General features: G+C 34.5%; 1 protein-coding gene across 1 annotated transcript in view; it reads left to right on the forward strand.

The window, feature by feature from the left end:
* Positions 1-25411, forward strand: part of ADGRB3 (adhesion G protein-coupled receptor B3) — a 907908-nt gene that overhangs the window by 513349 nt on the left and 369148 nt on the right. Inside the window, exon 14 of the mRNA XM_044676017.1 lies at positions 13591-13693. Coding sequence (XP_044531952.1) covers positions 13591-13693 — 103 coding nt within the window. The remainder of the gene's footprint in view (positions 1-13590; positions 13694-25411) is intronic.

A 25411-nucleotide genomic window follows, 5' to 3' on the forward strand; every position in this document is an offset into this window, starting at 1 on the left:
TTTCCTTCTTGATTTAAAATGTATAATATGCTATTCAGGCAACATGGAATAATGGATAGACAAATGGCTTCAGGGTCAGAAAGACCTGGATTCATTTCTCCCTTTTGATACATGCTAACAGTGTGACCCTGTTCTCTGTGTTCATAGGCCACTCTCTTCTATCAGAAATGCACATCTACATTGGTAGGAATTTCTTCCTCTAGCATTCTCTACATCCAGTGAAATAAAAACCCTGGCCCCATCCCAACATGGTACTAACCCATTCATTAAATTGGATTATCTGATTATAGCCCTACGATTCTTATTTAACTAATTCTATCTTGACTCAAACTGGAAAAAAAAATTCCTTAAGGCTATTTAATATAATGAGTGGTAGGAAAAATTAAACTGCCTCCTTTTTTTACAATTTGTAATTAATGCTACCACTCATCAACATAATATGATCACTTAAAATACTCCATGCCTCCCTTCATTTGCACAAGATCTCGATTTACCTCTAAATACATTTTCAATTACAACTACATTAAGAAATAATGCTTGTGATGTATTAAGAGACTATTTTTGGATAAAACCCATCAGTTTTGACTCTTTTTTTTCTTCACATACCTCCAGAAACAATATATTTACAAAGAGAATCACTAATCTTACCTGTCTCATTAAAGTATCTATTTGCCTCACGATAATTTCCCATACTTCACTGCCAATATTCTTCAGTATACCTACTCGTAGCACTTCCTTCTGCTTAGTCCACGCTGCACTCCTCTTGGGAGGATGGATGATAGCAAGGATTCCTAATTACCAACTATATTATATTAAAATTACATACCACCATGCTTACTCACTCCTTCAAGAATAAAGCTTTAAGCGTTTTTCTTCTAGAAAATATGTGGATGATGTACATATTCTTAGTGGGTGATAACGAACAGTGCAATAAATAAAAACAATTAGAGCTCAGCCCACCATAAAGCATAGCCCTGCAGAAGCTTCCAGGCTTTTCTAAACTCTGCAGCTGCAGCAAACAGTCATGATTCTTTGGGGGAAAATCTTTCTGTGGGAGACACATTATCAGTGTAGTCAGTGAGTCACCCAGATTTTCTAATGTAGAACAGGCTCTCCTACCACTAAGGAGACATTAGTCATGCAGAGGGAAGGTACAGAGAGGACACAATGCAGTGTTTTCATTAATGCCCTACTTGCATGGAATTAGAGATTTCACAGGCAGCTAGGTGTAAATTTAATTTTGCTTTGTTTAGAGGGGGAGAGGGAATGATGTTTGTGTGTTAATGAAAATTTTCACCTCTGAATTCCACAACTGCTTTAAGTATAAGGCACTTTAAGCCACCACTCTTTCCGTTAGGCTCTAGGCCTGCAAGGAAACTGTAGAAATAGACTTATTAAAGAAATATAATCATTTTTTAATGCTGTTTCAAAACAATCCTCTTTTCTCATACTTCATGTTCACAGGCATTTAGGCCTTCTAGTCCAAGACATTTTTGTTTTGCTTTGTTTAAACATGAAGGAAGGAAGAAAAGAAGAAAGGAAGGAAAGAAGGACAGTCCTATTATTATTCTTCCTGATTTGCAGTTGAGGAAACTGAGGTAGAAAGAGGTTAAGGGACTTACCCATACATACACCTGACTCCAATCCAGGCACTCTAAACACATACTCTACTAATCCAGCTCAGCACTGCTCTCTGAGTTTATAGTCTTACCTGTGTGGCACACTAAGAACTAAATGACTTTCCTAGAGTCATACATTGAGTATGTGTCAAAAACAACTTGAATACAGATTGTTCAGACTCTTATCCATAGGTTACACTACCCCTTGTTAATACTAACACTTACATAGCCCTTGAATGTTTTCATAGTGTTTTACATACATGTTTTCATTTGATTCTTTAAACAATCTAATAGTATTATTTTTATCCCCATTCTATAAATGAGAAAGTTGAAATTTAGGAAGATTAAATATTACCTTACCCAGAGTTATACTATTAGTAAATGTCAAAAGAGGGTAGAAAATTTGAACCCAAGCCTTTCTGACTCCTGAGTCTAATACTTTTTCCCCCCATAGTACTACATTACTTCTCAATTGTTTCTGCTCTCTAACTTGGAAGTCACCTATTTACAAAATCCTGGAAAACTGGATCCTTTGATCCTGGGATTTCTTTGCCTTTTCCCTTTGCCACTCTATCTTGGCACGTTGCTCTACAGCAGATCTCTCTTTCCAAATTGTAAAAGCTTATCTGGCTCTTGGGGTGAAATTTCCTTCCCTAAAGCCATAGATGGGTGTTTCAGGTGGCATAGTACCATGATGAGTTTCTCTAAGCCTTGTGTCTTCATCTTATTGTGTATGAGGTCCCCATCTTCCAGGCTAAGCTTCCATTTTAATTCTGGAAAGCTTGACTCTTGTTTTCAAATGATTAGAAGAATTGAGATAATAGGCAAACCTTGAAACCATTCCCTGGAGCTGAGATAGGATTCTTGTCACTGGCCATCTTTCCCTGAATCGGTTCTATTGATTTCGTCCACCTCATGCTCTCTGGATGCAGAGCACATATGCTAATCGTTATGAGAGTAGTTTTCAAGGATCCACTTAGTGTTAGCATCTTTGTTCCTCTTCTGTAAAACAGGCATACACATAAAGCCCTATTTATCTGAAAAGGATACTATTAAAATAAATGGAATTCTCAGTATAAAAATGCTCTGGTTTTCTGCCATTATTTATTTTAACGTAAATGTTGTAAGAATTGATTATTATTACATTATCTCAATCAATCAAAAGTAATTTATTAGGTGCCCACAGTGTTCCAAGTACTGATCTGGGATTTGGTCATATGAAAACAAAAATGAAACAGTCTCTGCCCTGATAGAACTTACTTTGCATTGGGGAAAGAAAATGTAGGTACTGAAGAAATTTAACTCTATCAGGTAGAGGCCTAATGCTGGGAGTGGTATTTAAACTATGATATGGAATTGCTGTCCTTCATTTTGAGGAGGACCAGTGATATCACTGGGCGATATCTTGACTCACATATAAATTGGATTTAAGCGAGGCAGGGTTGCACAAAGTTGTCAGCTTCACTTTCTCTTCCAAAGTCATTAAAGTCCAGTGTCAAGACAAAAGTCAAGATGGCTAGAGATGGCTCAGGATGCAATGGATGAATTTGGCATCTTTCGTGTCTGACCAAGCTCTAAGCACTCCACAACATTTGCTTCAGCCACCTTTGTGACAGTTGGGAGAAATTGTTCTCATCTTCCTTTCCATCAGGGTAATTCTTCACATGGTTACTGTAGATATTCCCTTAATTCTCTGATGAGTTTGAGGCCTCTCAGTTACCCCCAACTATGCTCAGCCCATCTGCCAAAAGATATCAATGATATTAGTCCTCTCTTAACCCTCCATGCATCCCTATTTGGTATAAACAATAATTTTATAGAGGTTAAGGACAAGACCTGTGATTTCATTGTTGGAAAGTACTCACTGATGAGTAAACTTCTTCTACTTATGCAGGTCAGCACCTTTGCTCCAACTAATTGACATCAACTTTTCTGAAACACAGAAACATTAATATACTGACCCTTGGTGACATATCTGTCAAACACTGACAAATTCAGGTCTTTCTGACTCCAAGGCCAGTTTCTATCCATTATGTAGCATTGTCTCTCTTCAATAATGTATGATAATTATTATTTTTATTACTCTGATACATATGATCATGTAATAGCAATACTCTTTCTAAACAAATAACAGTAATGATAACTTATATCTACATAGAACTTAAAGGTTTACAGATCACCTTCCTTAAAAGAATTCTATGAAACAGGTAGAAGGATGGGTTTTAGTATCTCTGTTTTACATATAAGAAAACAGAATCTGAGAACAACATGAATCCAAGTCATCAGACTTCTAGGCAAATCTCTTTGAGAAATAGCTCAGGAATTTGAATATAATATCTATATCAGTGTCCTTTTATTCCATAAGGAGGAATATATACTAACCTTACAAACTTGCATTCTTTAGTAGGGTTCATTCAACACATAATTGCATTTTAACCAAGACACTGGTAATTATAACCACCAATGCTTATGAGGAGACTATGTGGGTTATTGGTAATACAGGTGAGGAGATAAGAATTCTAGTCCCAGAACTAATGCTATCCTCTTATGTAATCTTAGAAGAGCTATTTAATTCTTCTGTGATTCAATTTCTTCATTTGCAAAATGAATGATTCGGATTCACTATTCTTTAAATTTCTTCCTTAAATTCCTGTTCTTTAAGTCTGGGAAAATTTAGATCATGATTCAATACTAATTCACTTTCTTTTAAGATAAAAAAAGCCTTTTTTTTTTTTTAGATTTGAAGTTTAGATCTGAACTTCAACATTTCTGCCAACATGCCTATATTATGAATATAACCAGCAAAAAATGTCCTTGCTTATATTCCTATTTGCTGAAGTGGGGAAAAAATTATAGAACTTAAAGTCAGAAGGGACCCAAGTTTAAATCCTAGCTATGATATTTATTATCTGTGTGATTCTGATTGTCACTTAACTTCTCTGTCCATTAATCTCTTTACCTAGTAAAATGGGAATAATAATAATTGGAGTAGGTACCTGACAGACTTGTTATCAAGGATCAAATAAGTTATTATTATTCATAATGTGATCATTTGTCCAACCAATAAAAACATATGTTCAGAATGCTAAAGTTCATAATTTTTCTCTTACGTTTAGATAATATTATGCTTTGATCATTGAGAGCATTCCTTTTTCTTAAATTAATATCCTCTTTTAGACTTCATTTTTTATTTCACATTTTTCTCAGGGCAAGGATTCTTTTTTCTTCATTTTTATCTGTGCCCTCATTCCCACTCCCACAACTTCATAGGAGACTTGTTGTGAGTGATCAATAACTCATTCAAGTAAAGAATTTTTCCAGTTTCCTCTTACTATTTGGACATTGAATGATGGCACTGAAAAACCCCAAGCTACATTTCAAATAGAGGATAGGAATTAGAACATTGATTTCATATGTAGGAGGAATTCCTAAGTGTGAAAAATCCTTCCACCCACACAGGCCAGTATTCCCTCAGTAACTTCTCATCTGGTAGAGGTATCTACATCACCAAGAAATTCATTTACTAATATGGGATCACATTTTCAGCATGTGTCAGAGATGGAACTTGAACCTAAGCTCCAAGAATAACTTTCTATCTACTACATCAACATTCCTTTCATTATTATTCTATTTCTTGTCAAAATAACTTTAAGAAACTTTTAGGGGACCAGTTCTATAGAGCAGCTATTTTAATGAAATGTTACATATTTTATTTTTCTTTCAAGAGAAAATTAGAGTTCTTATTTTCAAAGATACATGTTGCATTCAGTTAGTGATATTCAAATAAAAAAATAGTCTCTACATGAAAGGTAAAAGTATACTAAATTTGTCTCATAAACTCATTAAAAATGTACCCTCATTACATGCATTATTCTTCTAACATATGCCTTTGTTTTCCTAATCATTTATTGAAATTTCTAGGGCCTAGTTTAATAAAGACTGAATGTTGTTTCCATAGTTGTGTGGTCCCAAGGGTTGATACACATGAATATTATTGTTAAGTTTACAGAAAATTGATTTTCTGTTCAGCAGTTTTCAAAACAATACTATGTATAATTTCACTCCAGGGTGTTCTAAGGGAAAACATGAAAAGTTATGTGTAGAGATGATTTTAAAAGTTTCCTTCACACATAGAGAAAAACAACTATTTACTCTTACATTTCAAATTGTTTCTTTTCTATATTTTCTCATATATATCATATGAGAAATAGCGGGGTTTTTTTGTTTGTCTTTTTGCTTTTTAAGTTTAAATAGATTCATCTCTTCCTCGTGGACCATATACAGTTCAAAGGAAGAAGGATAATAGTGTCAGAGACTTGCAGTTGGGATGAACCATAAAGCTAATCTAATTCAAACCCTTCCCTGTTCTCCATATAAAAAAATAACCAAACCAACAAACAAACAAAACAGCACATATACACAATTGAGAGCCAGAGAGTTTAAGTAACTTGCTCAAAGTCACAGAAGAATAGTGAGGATTCAAACACAATTCTAACAACTAACTCAGTACTCTTTTTACTTTGCAATTTAAAATTTCATATAAACCTTTTCAAAATTGTTTTCTCATAATCATGTAACTTTTAGTTTATAAACAGTGAAGGGAAGTTTTAAGTTATACCTTAAATCTAGTTAATAAGCATTTATTAAAAACCTACTATATGCCAAGTAACATGCAGAGTCTGGGGATACAATAAAAAGGGAGAAAAAAGACTGTGCTCTCAAGAACCTTACATTCTAATAGGATAGAGAAGCTCTTGCTATGCTAGTGAGAGGGAATACAAATATTTACCTCACTGTCAATTTTTAAGTCAATAAACATTTTATAAATGCCTACAATATGTCAGGCACTATACTAAGCAATGTAGATCCAAAAAGAAATGATCAAAGCAAAACAAACAAACAAAAAAATCCCTGCCCTGGAGGAGCTCATAATTTAACTGAGGAGATATGCATATAACTATATAAAAATATAATTATATACAAATATAGACAGCTAGGTGGTGCAATGAATAAATCACTGAGACTGGTTTTTCAGGAAGACCTCAAGTTTGAATCCAGACTAACATGTTTACTTGCTGTGTGACCCTGCACAAATCACTTAAACTTCTTTGACTCAGTTTTCTCATCTGAAAAATGAGTTGGAGAAAGAAGGAAATGCCAAACCACTTCATTATCTTTGCCAAGAAAATGCCAAATGGGGTCACAAAGAGACTGACATGACTGAAACAACTGTGCAAACATGTACACACAAGAGCATGGATTGGACATAATCACTAGAGAGAAATCACTAGAATTAAGAGGGATCAGAAAATTCAGGGAAAGTAGGAGGAAGAGGTGAGGAGAATGGGGGGCAGCCAATTAAAATGCTTGGATTTGAGAGATGGAGAGTTGTTTTTTTTTGAGGAATATCAGTGAAGCCAGTGTAACTAGATTACAGAGTATATAGTGAAATATAAAGGGGGGCAGAAGAGAAGGGCAAGTTATGAAGGGAATTGAACAAAGTTTTTATCTTTGATCTTGGAGGTGATAAGGAACCACTAGAGTTTATTCAAGGAAGGGGTTGACATAGCAAGACCTGTTCTTTGGGAAGATCAATTTGGTAACTGAATGGAGGATGCACTAGAGTGGAGAGAGACTTGTGGCAGACAGACCAACCGAAAGGCTCTTCCAATAGACTAGTCATAAAGTGATAAGGGGGCCATATCAGGGTGACAGGGTAAGAGGAGAGAAGTGGATGTAGTCAAAGATATTAACAAGGTAAAAATCAATAAAAAATGGGAGGTGAGAGAGAAAGGAGTGAAGATTACCAACCTAGGGGTCTGGGAGATATATTCATGCCCTTGAGAGTAATAGAGAATTTTTGAATTGGGGAAGGTTTTGGAGAAAAGATAATGAGTTTTGATTTTAGACATGTTGATTGTAAGATAGCTACAGGACATCCAGCCTGTTAGAAGAACGAGAAAAGAGTACCATCATGAAAACCTAGAAAAAAAAGAGTATGAAGGAGAGTGAGAAATCTCAAAAGCTGTAGGGAGATAAAAATTAGAAAAGTGATAAAAAGAACATTAGATTCAGCTAGTGAGATTTCTTCCTCCCTCCAAAACACCTCTACCTACACAAAAAGGGTTTCCATGGGTCAAAGCAGCTCACCATTTTATGAGTTCAGTAATTGGTTTCCTAAATTATTCCTATTGATATAAAAAGTGAATATTTCAGTAAGAACAAAATAATACTCAGGGAGCACATTGGAGCAGTTAGGTGACCCAGTGGATAGAATACCAGGATTTGGGGTCATAGGTCTTGAGTTCAAACTTGGCCTCTGATACTTCCTAGCTGTGTGACCTTGGTCAAGTCACTTAACCTGAATTGCCTAACCTTGGAACCATTACTTAATATCAATTCTAAGACAGAAGGTAAGGTTTTTATAAATTTTAATTATTCAAGGAGTACTCTTATTTTTTCTATAAGACACATATAAATAACCCTATATACCTATTTTCTGTATAGGGATTAAAAACTAAATATCTGTGAATTTTTTAAAGAAAGAAGCAAATAAAAAACATGAATTCCACCAGACTCTTATAATCACAGGAATAATACAGTTAAATGAAAAACTGCAACCTTCTAATAAATCAGTAGTGGTCCAAAAATTAACCTCTAAAAATGGAACAAATTTAAATATTGCAAAACCACAGGAATTTTCTGTCAAGTGCTCTGACCTAATAAAGATAAATGATGCTGAAATTTCTCTATATTTAGGAAATGGAACTCATTTCAGTTCCTCATATTACAGAAATTAGGAGAAAATGGAAAATGCAATTGAACAGCCTGATATTAGAAATAATAAGGGCAAAAAAAAAAAAAGACCAATGATCACTTTCCATCCAATACAGTGCCTCTTGTAGGCAGTGAACCAAAAATGACCAAATTCTTTAAAGAGAACTGGGGGAGCACAATTGTACTATTTAGGGCTCCAACTCTAGGATTATATCTTGTTCATGATGATTTATTGGAATATGAGTATGTCATAAACTTCATCATTTTCCTGATTTGTCCAATGCTATTTAGAAATCAATACTTTACACCAGTAATTGCCAAAGTGGGTGCCACCACCCCCTGGTGGGTGCTGCAGCAATCGGGGGGGGGGAGGGAATGTGGTGATGGCCACAGGTGCATTTATCTTTCCTATTAACTGCTATTAAAATTAAAAAAAATTAATTTCCAGGGGGCTAAGTAATATTTTTTCTGAAAAGGGGGTGGTAGGCCAAAAAGTTTGGGAACCACTGCTTTACACCAAATGAATAGAATAAATGCAGCATAACTAATAATATTGAAATAAACCACTTATTGGGCAAGGGGAGTGAGAAGGTGTAATCCAGTAAGAAAATTCCTTTTACATGCAAATCAGCAGCTTTTTTTGCAATTTATGTTTCAGCAGAGTTACCTTGGGCATAGAGAAGTTAAAAGACTTGGCCAAGATCACATAGTAAGGATATAAAGCAGTGGTTCCCAAACTTTTTTGGCCTACTGCCCCCTTTCCAGAAAAAATATTACTTAGCCCCCTGGAAATTAATTTTTTTTTTAATTTTAATAGCAATTAATAGGAAAGATAAATGCACCTGTGGCCATCACTGCCTCCCTGGATCACTGCAGTACCTACCAGGTACTTTGGGAATCACTGAAAAAGGATTGGATTTGAACTCAGATTCTCTTAACTAAGAAGAAAATTCTCTTTATATTACTGAAGCCACCCCTCCTGTATGTTTCATTCAGTATATCTTATTTAGCAATATGAGGGCCCAAGTTAACAAGGAAGCTGTATACATACACACATGTGTATTACATATTATATTATATATTTAGATATTATATAAATTTAATTTCCTCATCAGTCATAGAACTAAGAGATATCTCAGAAGTTTACTAGTTCAATTCCCTTATTTTATAAAAGTTAAGTTACTTGTCCAAGGTGATATAAATAGTAAGTAGCAGAGCTTTCAGAATTGAACCCAAGTTCTCTAAGTTTGAATATCATACACATTTGGCAGTACCCTTGTTATTTGCCTGATAAATGAAATTTCTCTAATTTTTACTTACAATTTACAATTGACTTCAGTTTTCATGGAAAATCCATTAAGCTTAGTGAACTCAACCTCTCAAATAGACTAGAGAATCTTTTAAACTTGATTTCTTTAAACATGGAGAATCTTTCAAGGTCAAGTCAAAAATAAGCTCAGTATCTGAAGAACTTCCTTAGAATTATAAAAGTCGGTATAACAAAGTCCCCCACCCCCACCCCAAGCAAAATTTTGAATAATTCTTTATTAACCAAAGGATTTTTACAGTGCATTTCTTAGGCTTTCCCTATTTGACCAGGATGTGGTATATCACTCAGTGGATGTTTCTTAGTCTTTTTGCTTTTTGGTCTTTAAACTGAGTCTTCATCAAGTACTCAACTAACTCAGCTTTTGTAATAATGGCAATAATGGCAGGTTTGTTTGCATTTTAAAATATAATTTCTATCAGCAGCCCCTCCAAGATACATTGCAAAATCATAAATAATATCATACTTTATTTTAAGAATGTTCAGAACATATCTATATAACATGACCAAATTAAAAAAAAAACAAACCTAAGTAGACTGATTATAGCACAAAGAGATAAGATAGGTGAGTTTGATTACTTCAGTCATGAAATCCATTTGGCTGAGATATAAAGTCTGAAGTAGTGGCCTTAAATGTAAACCTTGTAAGCAGCAAGAAAATATTAGTAGATCACAAAATCTGACATGGTCCATCAAGAGCATACATTCACTTATGCAAATTGGATATGTTGATGGAATAAATAAAAGAAAATTGTATCTAATAGTACTTCTTCATAAGGAACTAGTGTGTGACGGTGTTTTGTTTTTCCTTCGTTACTGTGAAATCATATTGTAATCATACTTTGGACATTCCCCTTAGTCTTCCTCACTCAAAATTTCAATCTTATTTTGTTCATTACTTAACCATTTAATGATTAATTAATCTATTACAGAAATGGATGCGTTTAATAGGAATCATATGCAATATCAAATAAAAGAGGCAACACAGAGTATAGATGCTTTAAATGCCCTTGAGCACTGAATCAACCACTACTATTCTGTGTTGACTAGGTATCGAGTTCTCATCTGCCACAGCTATTGGACACCTCATAATTAACATGCTTTGTAGTGGTTCTCTTACCTTTGTTCAGCCTGAGTGGATGACCATGTGTTGCTTTGAAATGATGTTTTCATGCACACAAACATACACACTACCTGTACCAATCCCTTTTTTTTTCTAACTCTTTGAGGATCTATAAATTATGCTTGTATTTACTTTTAATTTCTCTCTGTCCTCTGTATATATTTACAGGGAAAATATAAATACTGCCATTGTTCATTTCCCACCGTAGTTTATCAAATCATTAGTTGTTCCTTAAAGAACCAGAACATTCAGAACACTTAATAATTCAGTTAATGTTTGTAGATTGTTTAACATCCATATGATTCTTAGTATTCCATGTTTATTCATCCCCAACTTCCAACATTACTGTAGAAATAGTAATATTTAACATTTATATCACTTCTAAGTTTTATGAAAAACTCAATATTTTAACTTTTTTCGACCCTTACAACTATCCTGGGAGGTAGTTGCTACCAATAGTCCCATTTTACAGAAGGGAAAACTATGATAGAGATTAAATAATCTCCCCAGAGTTAAACAACTAGTAAGGGTCCAAAACAAGATTTCAATTCAAGTCTTCTTGATATTATATCCATTTCTCTATTCCTTTTATGTTTTGTCTTCACCCACTACAATTTAAGCTTCTTGAGGTTAAAGTATGTTTTTTAATTTGTTTGTTTGCAATTGTATTCCCAGAGTATTGCACAATGCCTAGCACATAGGAAATGCTTAGTAGATTTTTCTACTTTACCCACTAGTGTTCCCTTCGCATCACTAAAAACCATTTTTCATTTTCCTTTTTTCCAGAGATCAAAATAGATTTTTAAAATCCATCATTTACCCTGTTGGTAATAAGCCTATTCATGCTTCAGTGTTCCTGAACTATTTAGTAGGTTCAGGCTAAGAGTAGGACAATATTCAGAACATTCCCAGTTTGGTAGGTCAAGTCGCATGGTCTCTGAAAACCCCAAATCATTTTACACCACAACTAGGAATTGAGAGAACACACAGGTACCAAAAAAAAAGGCCTTAATATTGGATATGGGAAAATAGATCCCAAGAAAGCATAACTTTCTCTCTCTTTTTTCATCCAAAGAAAGAAATAATATATATATATTTTTTAATTTTGGGGAATGAGAGTAAATTTCTTTAACCCTAGAAAGTATTTAAGTGTTTATTTTGGAAAGTCAGAGGATACACTTGACAAAAAGGTTGGAGCCCTAGTGTCTTGTTTAAAAGGTATGTTCAGAGTTACTGAGGCAATAAATAAGCTACCTTCATAACACAGAGACAATAATTTTCTATAGCTCACTAACACTTCATGAATTTTCCCCCCAAAGCCTGTGGCCTTAAGGAAAATGAAATCACCCAGGAACTGGTGTGCCACATTGTTTTAACAGTGTTGAAATTGAGTAGCCGCTTTTGTGATAGATGCTAAAGCCTGGCCTGAATAATGCATGACTCCTGGAATACCATGCTGCCTATTCCAAATGGAAAGGGAAAGAATAGAGAAGACAAATAAGTGATTTATCTGCTGTCACTGACACATCCTTTAAATCTTTTAAACCCTAAAGAATAGAATTTTGTTTGTAAAGCATATATCAAGCTATTGTAGGTATATAACCAAGAAAGCACTAGTTCTTGCATAGGAATTTAAAATGATTAATTCAACACATCAAAATCTTAAATGTAGTAAAAAATACAAATACAGTAAAATATTAAATATAATACATTGAAACAGAATACATTAACACACCGTTAATATCATTAGCCTGAGCCTTTGCACCATCATAGATCACAAGCCTGCCACTTTTAGTTAATTCATGAGAAACCACTTTGAAAAAATCATTCACCACCCAGTGGCAGAACTTCTGGATATGGACCACCTGAGAGTTGAATGGTTTGGTCACTAATCCTGAGATCAAGTTTTTCTTGTTTAGGAGGACCTGTGAGAGAGTTTGCACACTAATGTCACAGCCTTATATACTGCTGCGTCATCTCTATGCAGAAATGAAGTATCATCATAGGACTGTAGTGGGGAAAAAGTTTATGTTGAAAAATAAAATCATTAAGATCATTATGCTATGTTGACTTATAAAATGATCCATACGATGTGTTTATAGATAGTTGTGTGTTTGTGTAGTGTTTGTATGGTGTGTGTGTGTAAAATGATTCCCTTTTTCTTGTGACATTTTTATAAATAACATGATCATATTTGGGAGGAGAATAGTGTCTTTTAATAAGTTATTTCAAAGTGTAAATGCACATCTCAAAGAATGTTGAGATAAGTCAAAGGTTCACAGATCTCTGTTATGGAAACAAGATTTTTCATCATTAGAAACATTTATTTAGTTTTAAATTTTATTTGCATGCATGACCTCCCTTATCCATCTTCCTATATTTTAAAGAAGCCTAAAATCTAAAATACCACTTTGAAAGAAGGAGGCCTGCCTCCTAGAGAATAAAATTTTAAATCCCATTTTTGAAATAAATAAACAATACCCATTTAAAGATGGCTAGGAGGTCTGCGTTCTCACAGTCCATGTTTCTTTTCAGTGAATCAAATTTAAGTAATTGTCGTTCTATCACTGTTGTTTCTAATTTTTCCAGTCTAAAACTGATTGTAAAATAGAGAAAAGCTTCTTCTGCATAATTTTTAGGGCAAAATAGCATTTGCTTATAATTCAAGGTATAATGTGATTAGAGTAGCAATTAGTGTTATTGATTGAACATTTTTCCTTATAACAATTATTATTCTCTTTTAGAAATTTTACTGTCGTTAATTCCAAAATTATTGTGGTGACAATAAGGCCCGAACCCAAAACAACAGATGCTTTTCTGGAGATAGAATTGGCACATTTGGCTAATGTAAGTATTATCCACTGGATATTATTTGGCTGTCTAACAGTATTTATCTTTGAAGGGGTGTTATTAATGGTTCTCTTGTGTCATTAATTACATGTAAGTTTTAATCTTCAAAACAACTAATTCTTTAAGAAAACACATTATCAAAAAGGTAAAAATGATATGTTTTCCTTTTTGTCCCCTTTATTACTCAAATATATCCAATGTAGCATCAAGCTTCTTTAAAAGCTCCAGAATACTTGATCACTCCAGTTACCCACAATTGGGCTGGGGCAAATGGTTTTTGCCCAAAGATGCTATATTTTAACAGTAACTGATAGAACATTTGCTCCTTCCACAGGTTGAAACAATATTGGAACACAGTTAGCAAAATTATTATTATTATTACTAAAAATATGAAACTATCAAATATCTAGCTTCTTCCTGCTAAGTAGTACTTATTCCACATATGAGTTCCTCCCTGAGGACTTACTCCAGATGTGTAAGTATATTCACAATCAAAACAAAGTGATGATGAACCATGAAGAAGTAAGAGAAATAGGAAACACCTCAAAATGCTTGAACTGCAATTTTCATTTGAAATAATTAAAATATTATTGTTGTTAGGTAATACGAATAGCATTTAGGCTATTTAGGGAAAATTGACAAAGGATTAAAAGGTAGACTGGTCACATAATGAAAGGAAAAATTAAGTGATAGATTCATTACATGCTACATCACTATTGCAAGTTGAAAACTTGAGAACAAATTTATGCGAAGATGCCAGCAGGAGTCTCTTAGGGATGGAGCAGACATAAATGGATTGTAATCTGCATCACTGGGGGCAAACTACATTCAAAAATTCACACATCTTTGAGACTATTGCTGTTAACTTTGAAACACAACCATTTGAAGCTTTGGAACCAACACCTAGGTCTTTTCAACTTCTACTATAATATTACATGATGGATTAAGTCCAGACCTGAGTATATTGATATCCCCTCCACATTGCCAGGCTCGGGAGCATCATGCCCCCATGATCTGGAAAATCTGTGTAAAATTTTTGACCCTCCCTTTTTGCCAGAGGAGGTCTGAATTTATTTTTCCTTTTCTGGGATGTTTATAGTATCTTATATTCACCTATGAGTAAATTTTTAAAGATATCTCTACATTTCTAGCTTTTGTGTGTCATCAGCTAGCTTTCATGTTCTTTTCACAAAGTTTAATTTTGTACTTATTTTAACTTTAAAACAGACATTGTATAGTTTTATGACTTTAAAAGATAAAATATATTCACATCCAATAATATCCATATATTTTATGCATTTTGGGGTTTCTACACTTCTTCTGTGTCATCTTCTGTTCTTCACATGCCATCTGCAGCTGCCACAAAACTCCTAAAATTACCATTTAATTTCTTAAGCCCACCTATGATATATCAAAACTTTAATAGGGAAAGCCATGATATGGCAGTGATACCTGTACCTCCTTTTTAAAAGTAGTCATTCCCTTTATCCAAGCATAGCTCTGAATTCAATAGAAAAACCTCAGGAAATGCACTTTAAATTAATTATAAATTAAAAAATAAAGAATTTCAAAAGCCCAAAACTTTTAAAGTTTTCAATGGAATATGGAAATTAATATACAAGTACATTAAGAAGAGATAAGATCCCTAAGATGTATGCCAGTTTAGTAGAACCAAAGGAAAAGAAGAGAGAGAGAAAGACAGAGAGAGAGAGAGAGAGAGAGAGAGAGAGAGAGAGAGAGAGAGAGAGAGAGAGAAAAGGAGGAGAGAGGAAGGAAGGAAGAAAGAGAAAAAAGAAAGGAAGGAAGGAGCAAGGTAATATACAGTGAGATCAATATGCAAAAGCTTTTACTTAACTTTCTTATAAGTTAATCAGCACACACACCTTACCCAAGGACAAAGAAAAGTTTTATTAAGTTAATATATGAATAATTTTACTGAGATACATATTTAAGTTTTTCAAAATGTTCAAATTTTAATATGTTAAAAGTGCTTTTCTGTCATCTATTTAAACTTTGCTCTCACAGGGTTGTTGTGAGGATAAAATGAGGAAATATTGATTGAGGAAATATAAAATCATTTCTTGTCTTATAATTCCCCTATCCTTAACTCAAGCGTCCTAAAACTCTTTATGAGTTGGAACAAACCATTTACAGGCAGATTTGTTTTTTCCTATGAATGTCTATATATATATACATATGCATAATATGAGTATTGCCTCATTTGTATGTCTTATATACTATTATATATACACATATTTGCATATATGCAATGTTGTATATATTTGCATGTTTATGCATATATGTATATATATTTTTTACACACACACACAAATGAGACAACCTCTTATTATCCTTAGTAGTATTCAAACTACATCAGAACACTGTTTCTAGTTTGGGGTCTCTCATTTGATTAAAATACAGAAAACTTGCAGAAAATCCAGCAGAATAACAAAAAAATTATTGCAGTTAATAACATATAAGGCCAAATTAAAGGAATCAGAGTTATTTTAGCTGAACAGAAGATGTAAAAAGATTGTAGATTCACTCTTCTAGAATATCTGCCCTTCGAAAAATACCAACCTCTGTTCTTCTTTTAAGGATCAACTCAAATTTTATTTCCTCTGTAAAGTTTTACCTGGATGATTTACCCCAGAAAGGATCCCTATTCTCTGAATTGCTCTATCATGTAAAGTCAATAAAACACAATTCAGCACTAATTTGATACAATCTTGAAGAGAGTATATCTTGTGTGTTGGCTTGCTACACCAAATAATTAAATATATCCTTTGCAAGCCAAATGAGCATAAGAATCATGATTTATCCTTCTCTACTACTCACAATACCTAATGCTATGCAGAACACATAATTATACTTAAGGTCATAGTTCATACAGTTATAGATTTGGAACTGGATAGGACCTTAGAGGTCTTCTAATCTAGTTTGCTTGTTTTATAAATGTGAAAACTGAGGGCAAGAGAGGTTAAATGACTAGCCCAAGGTTATAAAGGCTGTAAGAGCCAGAGCCAGATTGATTGATCGGTTTGGTATTAGAACACCACTTTTACAAATTGCTGCTTTATGAAATAGAGTAGCCAGTTTTCCATTTATACTAAGGAGAAAATTAGTTTATACCAAAGCATAGGGAATGTTAGAAGACACAAAAGGAAACATTTCTAAATGCAAAGATTGCAAAGGGAGGAGAAGACTAATCACTGTCACATAATTGGATTAAACATTTGATTATTTTAGATATGACACAATATGATTAAAATAAATTTCCTCACTGCTCTTACCTGTTTCCTGACATCTAAGAATACTTGCAGTACCAGTTTTCCTGAAGCCTAGTGAAGCATATTAATATTGCAATTGAGGTCTGTCTCATCCATAGTATTTGAGAAAAAAAAAATTAGCAGATAGGAATGAGTAATTTAGTGAGTCTGGGGAAAAGCAAGTTAACATTTTCTAAACTTAATGTGTTCTTTAAAAAAGGCTTTTTAACAAATAACTTTCATTGTATATTAACTGTAATGGGCCCTCTGGGAATTAGTTTGAATAGGTAATACAGTAGAGATCCTTGTGTGTAGGCTGGTCCGGAGCAATATTAACTCTCTCATGGCTCTTTAATGGGAAAAGGTCTGTTTTTATTTGTTTTAAGCCTACAAATATCCACAATATCAACCTCATCTGGTCACTTGTCCCATGAATCTGCATTGTTTTGTCTCTGAGAATGTCATATTTTCCTTTCTTCCCAAATTGAGTTCTATTCCTCACATCAACATCCTCAAATATCCCACAGATTCAAAGTACATAAGGGACATTAGCCATCTTATTGAAAGTCATTTTTCTCTAGAAGCTGACTTAGAATTGTTTCAGACAAATGGGTCCGAGTTATCATAATGCTTCCCTAGTGTTCTGAGGAACCTGATCCTTTGCTGTTTTTCATACAAAAAATATCCCTGACATTGGAGTTGAGTTGAGATTTGAAAAACAGAGGATTTATCTTATTCACCAGCAGTTCTCAAAGTCTGTGATCTCAGAAACTCTTTAAACTCTTATTAAAAACTGAGGATGCTCCCAAAGAGCTTTCACTTGTATTGTTGCTCAGTCTCAGTCGTATCTGATAATTCATGGCTCCTTATCCCATGCTGTTGATGAAGTTTTCTTGGCAAAGATACTGTAATGGTTTGCCATTTTCTTCACCAGTGGAATTAAGACCCACAGAGGGAAAGTGATTTGTTCAGGGTCACATAGCTAGTATAGTCCGAGGTGGTATTTAAACTTACAACTTCATGACTCCAGGTCCAGGGCTCTATCAATTAAGCAATCACCCTTTGCCTATGGGGGTTATATCTATTCATATTTACCATATTAGATTAAAAGGCCATAGAATTATTATGAAAATAATTTTGATCTTCTGGATAATGCTAAAAGGACTCCCCAGAGGTTTCCAGACCATTTTTAAGGACTCCTGCTTTATATATTCCTTCTAGTTTCTCAATGCCTTTCTTTTTTATTTCTGAATTTTATTTTATTTTTCTCCAATTACATGTAAAATGTTTCCAACATTTTTCAAAGAATATTGATTTTAGAATTATTTCTCTCCCTCCCTTACTACTTTCCCAATCCCTTCCTCCCACCCTTGTTGTGGGGGTAAGCAATTTCATATAGATTTTACACCTGCAATCAGTTAAAACATTTTTCCCCATATCATTCCTTTTATAGAAGGAAACTCAAATAAAAGAAATTAAGAAACTGGAAAAAGTTTTGTTGGTCTGGATTCAGACTCTATCAATTTTTTTTCCTCTGGAAGCAAGTGACATTTTTATCATGAGACTTTTGGGATAGTTTTGAATCATTGTATTGCTGACAATAGTTATTATTCACAGTTGTTCATTGCACAGTATTCCTGTCAATGTACACAATGTCCTCCTGCTTCTGCTTGTTTCTCTCTGCTTCAGTTTATAAAGCTTTTTCTGAGCTCTTCCTCATTACATCAATTACCCTAAGATAACCATTTCCCAATTAATGGGTATTCCCTCATGTTCCAATCATTTGGCCCCACAAAAAGAGCTCTTTTATATATATTTTTTGCATGTGCAACTGAGATTGAATGGGTTGCTAGAGTGGGGAGGGAAAAAGGGAAGGAGATAATTTGGATTTTATAACTTTGGAAAACTCATGTGGAAATTTATTAAAATTAAATTTATAAAAATAAATAAATATTTTTTGCACATATAGGTCTTTTTTTTATCTTTTTTGGATATAAACCTGGTAATAGTATTGCTGGATTGAATATACTGTTTTATACTCCTTTGGGCATATAGATCCAAATTTCTCTCTAGAATAATTGATTCATTTCACAGCTCCCCCAACAATAAATTAGAATTTCAATTTTCCCACATCCCCTCCAAGTTTTATAATTTTCCTTTTCTTTCATAATCACCAATTAGATAGGTTTGGGGTGGTACTTCAGAGTTGTTTTCATTTGAATTTCTCTAATTAATAGTGATTTAGAGGATTTTTTTGCATTATTGTAGACGTTAATTACTTTGTCCAAGAACTGCCTCCACATATACTTTGATCATTTATTAGTTGGGCAGTGACTTGTATTTTTACATATTCAACTCATTTCTCTATGCATTTGAGAAATAAGACCTTTATTAGAAAGAATTGTCAAAAAAAGTGTATCATTATGATTAATGCATATTGCTCTCTATCCTATTTCCTCTGGTTTTGTTTCTGACCACAACCTCCCCCAATTTGCCTTCTTTTCTCTAAGCCCTACTCCCTATTCTCCTTTCCCCTTCCCCTCTAGCCAATTCTGATGAGAGTATGATTCTCTTACTTTGCTTCTTGCCTCCCTATTTTCCCCTCCAATGTAAAAGCTTTTTCATGCTTCTTTTTTGTATTGGTCAGTTGTTTTTCTCATGAAATAGTTGACATTGTCTTCTATTTTTAAAATTCTTTTAATTTTGTTTGACTGTTTCTCAATGTCTCATGGAGTTGTTAGCTTCTACTTGCTCATTTCTAATTTTTAAAGCGTGATTTTCTTGAATGAGCTTTTGTACTTCCTTTTCGATTTTGACCAATTCTTTTCTTCAGTAAATTTGTGTACTTCTTTTTTCACATGGCCAAGTCTGCCTTTTAAGAAGTGCTAATCTTAAGTGAATTTTTGTATATCTTTTTTAATTTGGCCAATTCTGCTTTTTAAGGATTTCTGTTCTTCTTTAGACTGTTGTGCCTTTTACCAATTGGCTGATTCTGTTTTTTAAGATATTATGTGTCTCCTTTACCAAGCTGTTAACTGTTTTTCATGATTTTCTTGTATCATTCTCATTTCTTTTCACAATTTTTCTCTCTCTCATTTGTTTTTTTAAAATCATTTTTGAGTTCCACCATCCTTTTGGGGCTTGAGAACAATTCATATATCTTCTTCAAGTCTTTGGATACAACAGTATTGACTTTGTTTTCTTCTTCTGAGTTTGTGTTTTGATCTTCCCCATCACCAAAATAACTTAAAGTGTTGAGTTTCTTTTTTGTTGTTTTTGTTTTCTCTTTTTCCAGTCTTTTTTCTTTTATTTTAATTTAAAAAACGGATAAAAGTTCAGATCTATAACTGAGGTGAAAGGAGCACTATTCCAAACTTCAGCTTCTCTTTGCTGCTGTCTTCCCTTTGCTGCTAGTGTTTTCCCTCCCCTCCCCCGAGAGTGTACCCCAGGACTGCTTCTTGGATTTGCATATGTACAGTGCAATAAATGTCTTGTACCCAGAGCCAGCAAAGAGACCCCTGTAATATCTTTCTTAGCAGTTGTCCACCCCCCTTACCTTCTGGCTGAGAATCCTGGAAGCCTTTGCTCCTGTGCCAGCTGCTCCCAGGACCTGTTGCTGCTGTGGGCCCTGCTCTGGCATACAACATGGCACTCCACCTCCACAGAAGTGTACTAGCTCCCTCGTGCTAGCCTTCTAGGTTGCTTTGGGTTGAAAAATTACTTTACTTTATCTTTTGGTGGTTTATGCTGCTCCTGAATTCATCCTGAGGCATTATATCATAGTTTGTGGGAGGGTAATATGGTAGATATCAGTAGGTCCTTGTACCTTCTCCACCATCTGACTCCATCAGCTTACTTTTTCTGTGAAGAAATTCCTAGACTTTCAGAGTGTCATCATAGAAAAAGGTGCAAGGGACCTCAGGGGCCATCAAATTTAGCCCTTTAACTCTATGGATGCAGATATTAAGGACAGGGACAGGACATATGGGCACATAAGTAGTACATATGTGGATAAGTTGTAAACTTAGGTCCTTTGACTCCAAAATGAACATACTTTCTATTCTATTTTTGTTTGTCCATTTTTTCAGAGGGCCAGTGATATCACCATGTGTAGGATGGATAGAGTACTGAGCTTAGAGTCAGGAAGACTCATCTTCCCAAGTTCAAATCTGGCCTGAGACACTTCACAGCTGCGTGACCCTGGGCAAGTCACTTAACCCTGTTTGCCTTAGTTTTCTCATCTATAAAATGAGCTGGAAAAGGAAATGGTAAACAACTCTAGTATCTTTGCTAAGAAAACCCAAAAATTGGGTCTTAAAATGTCAGAAGTTACTGAATAACAACAATTTCATTACACTCTCCAGGAAGGCAGATCTGGATCAGGAAGCCCTGACAATTTCTTCATTGCTCTTTCTTTCACATGCTTTCCTTTCCTACAAAATTGTTGTCCAGTGATTTCTCCAAAGTTGCAATCTTATAATGCACCATCCTCTTTTCTTTTCCTCCTTTGTAACTCAGGGCCTAGTAAAATGTCAGGCAGGAGGCAGCTGGGTAGCTCAGTGGAGTGAGAGTCAGGCCTAGAGACAGGAGGTCCTAGGTTCAAATCTAACCTCAGTCACTTCCTAGCTGTGTGACCCTGGGCAAGTCACTTGACCCCCATTGCCTCTTACCACTCTTCTGCCTTGGAACAGAGTATCGGTTCCAAAATGGAAGGTTAGGGTTTAAAAAAAAGGAAAGAAAGACAAAAAGAAAAATACCAAGCAAATAGTCCTTAATAAATGTATTTTTGAATGAATAAATCAACCACCCCCTGCAAAAGTATATAGACAAAAATATCTACGGACTATTATGGTTATGAGCTCAAACCATTAGTTCTTTTAAAAGCATGGCCTAGTGGATGGATAGCCTGTTTTATCACCAAAAAGATCTGGGTTCAGGTTCTGATTATGACACATATTTTCTCTAAGACCTTGGGCAAGTCACTTTATCTTCTCAATATTCTAGGCAAGTCTCTAATATTATCTTTTACAAAAGAAGGTATCAACTTAGATTGGAAGAAGAAAGGAAATCTTCACCTATATTTTCAGAGCTCCTCTTCAGTAAACTAAAAAAACTCATTATGATCACAAAAACACACCATTGGAATGAGTTTACAAATTTTGTTTATATTATCTATATATTAGTAATGAGATTTAATTAATCAAATTGACACATAAACTAAAATGAATCATGAGCTACAATCTCATCAAGCCATAATTGAAAAAACAATGTAAGATTGTAATGACTTCAGTCATTACCATTATCTCAGCTGTGAGAAACAATCAAAATAATATCAGTCAGTGCTTTATCTTCATGGAAATCAACCTCTAATGCCAACCCAAGCAATTAAAAATCACATCACAAAGTTAAAGAAAGGTCAAATCCATTTCCTTACAAACTTAGTTTCTACAAAAGGGTGCTTTTATATTTTTATTTTTTTAATTACTTACTGTCCTCAGCTTTTTTCAGGTAACAATGTCTATTAATGGAGAAACTTCAAATGAAAACCAGGCAAATAGGATGCATATTTTTTTCCCAGAAATGCTAAAATTAATGTTCAGTCCAATTAAAAAATGTTGAGTGTCCCCTTTTAGTGTCTCATATTCAAGACAATGTAACTAGGTGCCCTGAATACAAACAATAAAATAAAATATATTTTAAACCTTACTTTCCAAGACTTTGCAATCAAATGTTGTTAAAATATAACTTGCAATGAGGAGGGAGAACATCATTGGTAAAAGGAGAGACCCAGGAAAAGTATAATAAGAAATCTATGAATTGAAAGAAAATAAGCAGATGGGAAGGATTGTCAGGAAGATATGGAACTTAAATTGGTCCTGGGAAGAAGTGAGATACTTCAGGTAGAAACAAAGTAAGGAGCCAAATAGATAAAAGAACTATATGTGGGATTTCATTTGGGTAGGGAACTTAAGAGACAAGGGTGGCGAGTGGTTAAGAACAATGGGCCTGGGATCAGGAAGACAAAGTTCAAATCTGGCCTCAGACACTTCTTTACTGTATGATCCTGAGTAAATCACTTAACCTCTTATCGCCTAACAAAAGGAACCACTGGAGAAAGAAATGGGAAACTTCTCCAATATCCTTGCCAAGAAAACCCCATGGATAGCTATCATCCACAGGATCATGAAGAATTGCACACAACATAACAACTGAACTACAACAGGAGACTTCTAGGTGCCTTTTTCTTTCTGTTCAAATCTTCTCCGTCATCCCTGTCTCACATCCTGTTCGCCGAGGTCCCCGACTCATATTTTATTAAAAAAAATAGATCATTCACCAGGAGCTCCATCTTCTCCCCTCTTCCTCATCTCATGTCATTTAGATATTATTCCTTGTCCACTATCTCCTCCTTCATTCCTGTCTCTGGCAAAGATTTGGCCACCTTCCTTAACAAACCACTGTATTCAAGATCTTAACCTCATTTCCTCCCAACTTCCCCAGTATACCTTTCCCAATCCTATCACCACATTAATCTTCAATTTCTTACTATTTATTGGCTCCTTCTCTGATGTCTCCACACCAGTGTTTCTTCAAACTAAGCTTTAAAAAAATCCTACACTAATCCCATCACTGCTATTAACTATTATCCTAAATCTTTCCTTTCTTTCATAGCTAACTAGACTTCTAGTGAAAACCATCTACAGTTGGTGGTTCCCCTTCTAAACCCTCCACAGTCTGATGTCACCACTCAAATGAAATGGTCCTTTGCAAAGCTACCAATGAGCTCTTAGTTGTCAAATCTAATAGCCTTTTTGTAGTCCTCTACCTTCATGATATCTTTGTAGGCTTTGACATCATAAATTATCTTCTCCTTCTGGATAGTCTATCCTCTCAAAGGCAGGTAGATGGCACAGTGGGCAAAGTATGGAGCCTAGAAAAAGAAGGCATGAGTTCAAATGTAGCCTCAGACATTTTCTAGCTATGTGACTCTGTCTCAATTTCCTCAACTGTAAAATGAGAATAATAATAATATATCTACCTCACAGGGTTGTTCTGAAGATAAAATGAGATAATATTTTTCAAGTGCTTAGCACTGTGTCTAGCACATAGTTGACTCTACAGATTCTTGTTCCTCTCTCTAGATTTTCCTGACTGCTTTCTCTTGGTTATCATTCTATATATTTGGCCTCTCTTCAGTACTTTTTGCTGGATCTTCCTTCATGTCAACCTCTCCAAATGTGGGTGTTCTACAAGACACTGTCCTGGGTCCATTTCTCTTGTCCCTCTATACCCTGTCTTTCTCGGGGATCTCATTAGCCCCAATGAGTTCAATTATCATTTCTATGAAATTTAATTCTAGATCTATGTAGCTAAATCTAATTTCTCCATTCTAAGCTCCAAAACCATTATCACCAAATGCCTCTTAATAATAATAGCCTTATCAGACTAGGGAGAGGTAGTAAATGGCCCAATCTTCAGCATAAGGTAAGCCCTTAACAAATGCTTTTCTATTCCATTCTATCTTATAAGCCACAGAGTTTTGAAAGAATTGATAGAAAAATGGTGTCTGAATTGAGAGGCAGCACAGTAGAGTGAATAGGATACTGAAGTCAGGAAGGCCTGAATTCAAATCTCACTTCAGATAGCTATTGACTATGTAATCATGGTTAAGCCACTTAATTGTTGTCCCATAATTTCCTCATATGTAAAATGAGGAAGATGTAGTCAATGACTTTTAAGGTACGTTACAGATTTTTTTTTGAACCCTTACCTTCAGGCTTAGAATTAAATTTTAATTTTCAGTTCCAAAACAGAAAAATGGTAAGAGCTAGGCAATTGAAATAAAGTGACTTGCCCAGGAACACACAGTTAGAAAGGCTATCCACTGAGCCCCCTAGCTGCCCACATGCCTTACGGATCGATCTTAATAATCCTATTAAATTGAGGGTACATATAGAAGATATAGCCACATTAAGGAGTTCTGACCCTAGAAGGAGACAGAAAACATTGATGAGGACATAGAGAAACTTAGCATCTTGCTAGTATGCAGCTGAAGGAGTTCAATTTTCTTATTTGTTCTTTTTTTTTTTTCTCTTACCAAAACAACTGAATTTGGGCAGACATGTTCATGATGTGCTGTCATATTTGCATTTGAAAAATTTATATTCCGTGTATTTACCAAATGTAATTATTATGCCACAAATTTTTTTTAAAAACTTCATTACTCAAAAGAATTGGACATTGCAGAATTTAGCATTTTGAAAAATCTATTTGTAAGTGCGTGGCTTTTCAAAGTTTTTGATAGAACAAATAATACAAGTATGAATTATTAATGTAGTTTTGAATTTGATACACAGTGATATTTATAACCATATTTAATGAGTCAGACAGCAGTTGAAAAGTTATTTTTGTGATCAATCAATAAGCAAGCATTTAGTCAATGTCT

The sequence above is a fragment of the Gracilinanus agilis genome, chromosome 4, assembly GCF_016433145.1.
Source record: "Gracilinanus agilis isolate LMUSP501 chromosome 4, AgileGrace, whole genome shotgun sequence".
Classification (NCBI taxonomy): Eukaryota; Metazoa; Chordata; class Mammalia; order Didelphimorphia; family Didelphidae; genus Gracilinanus; species Gracilinanus agilis.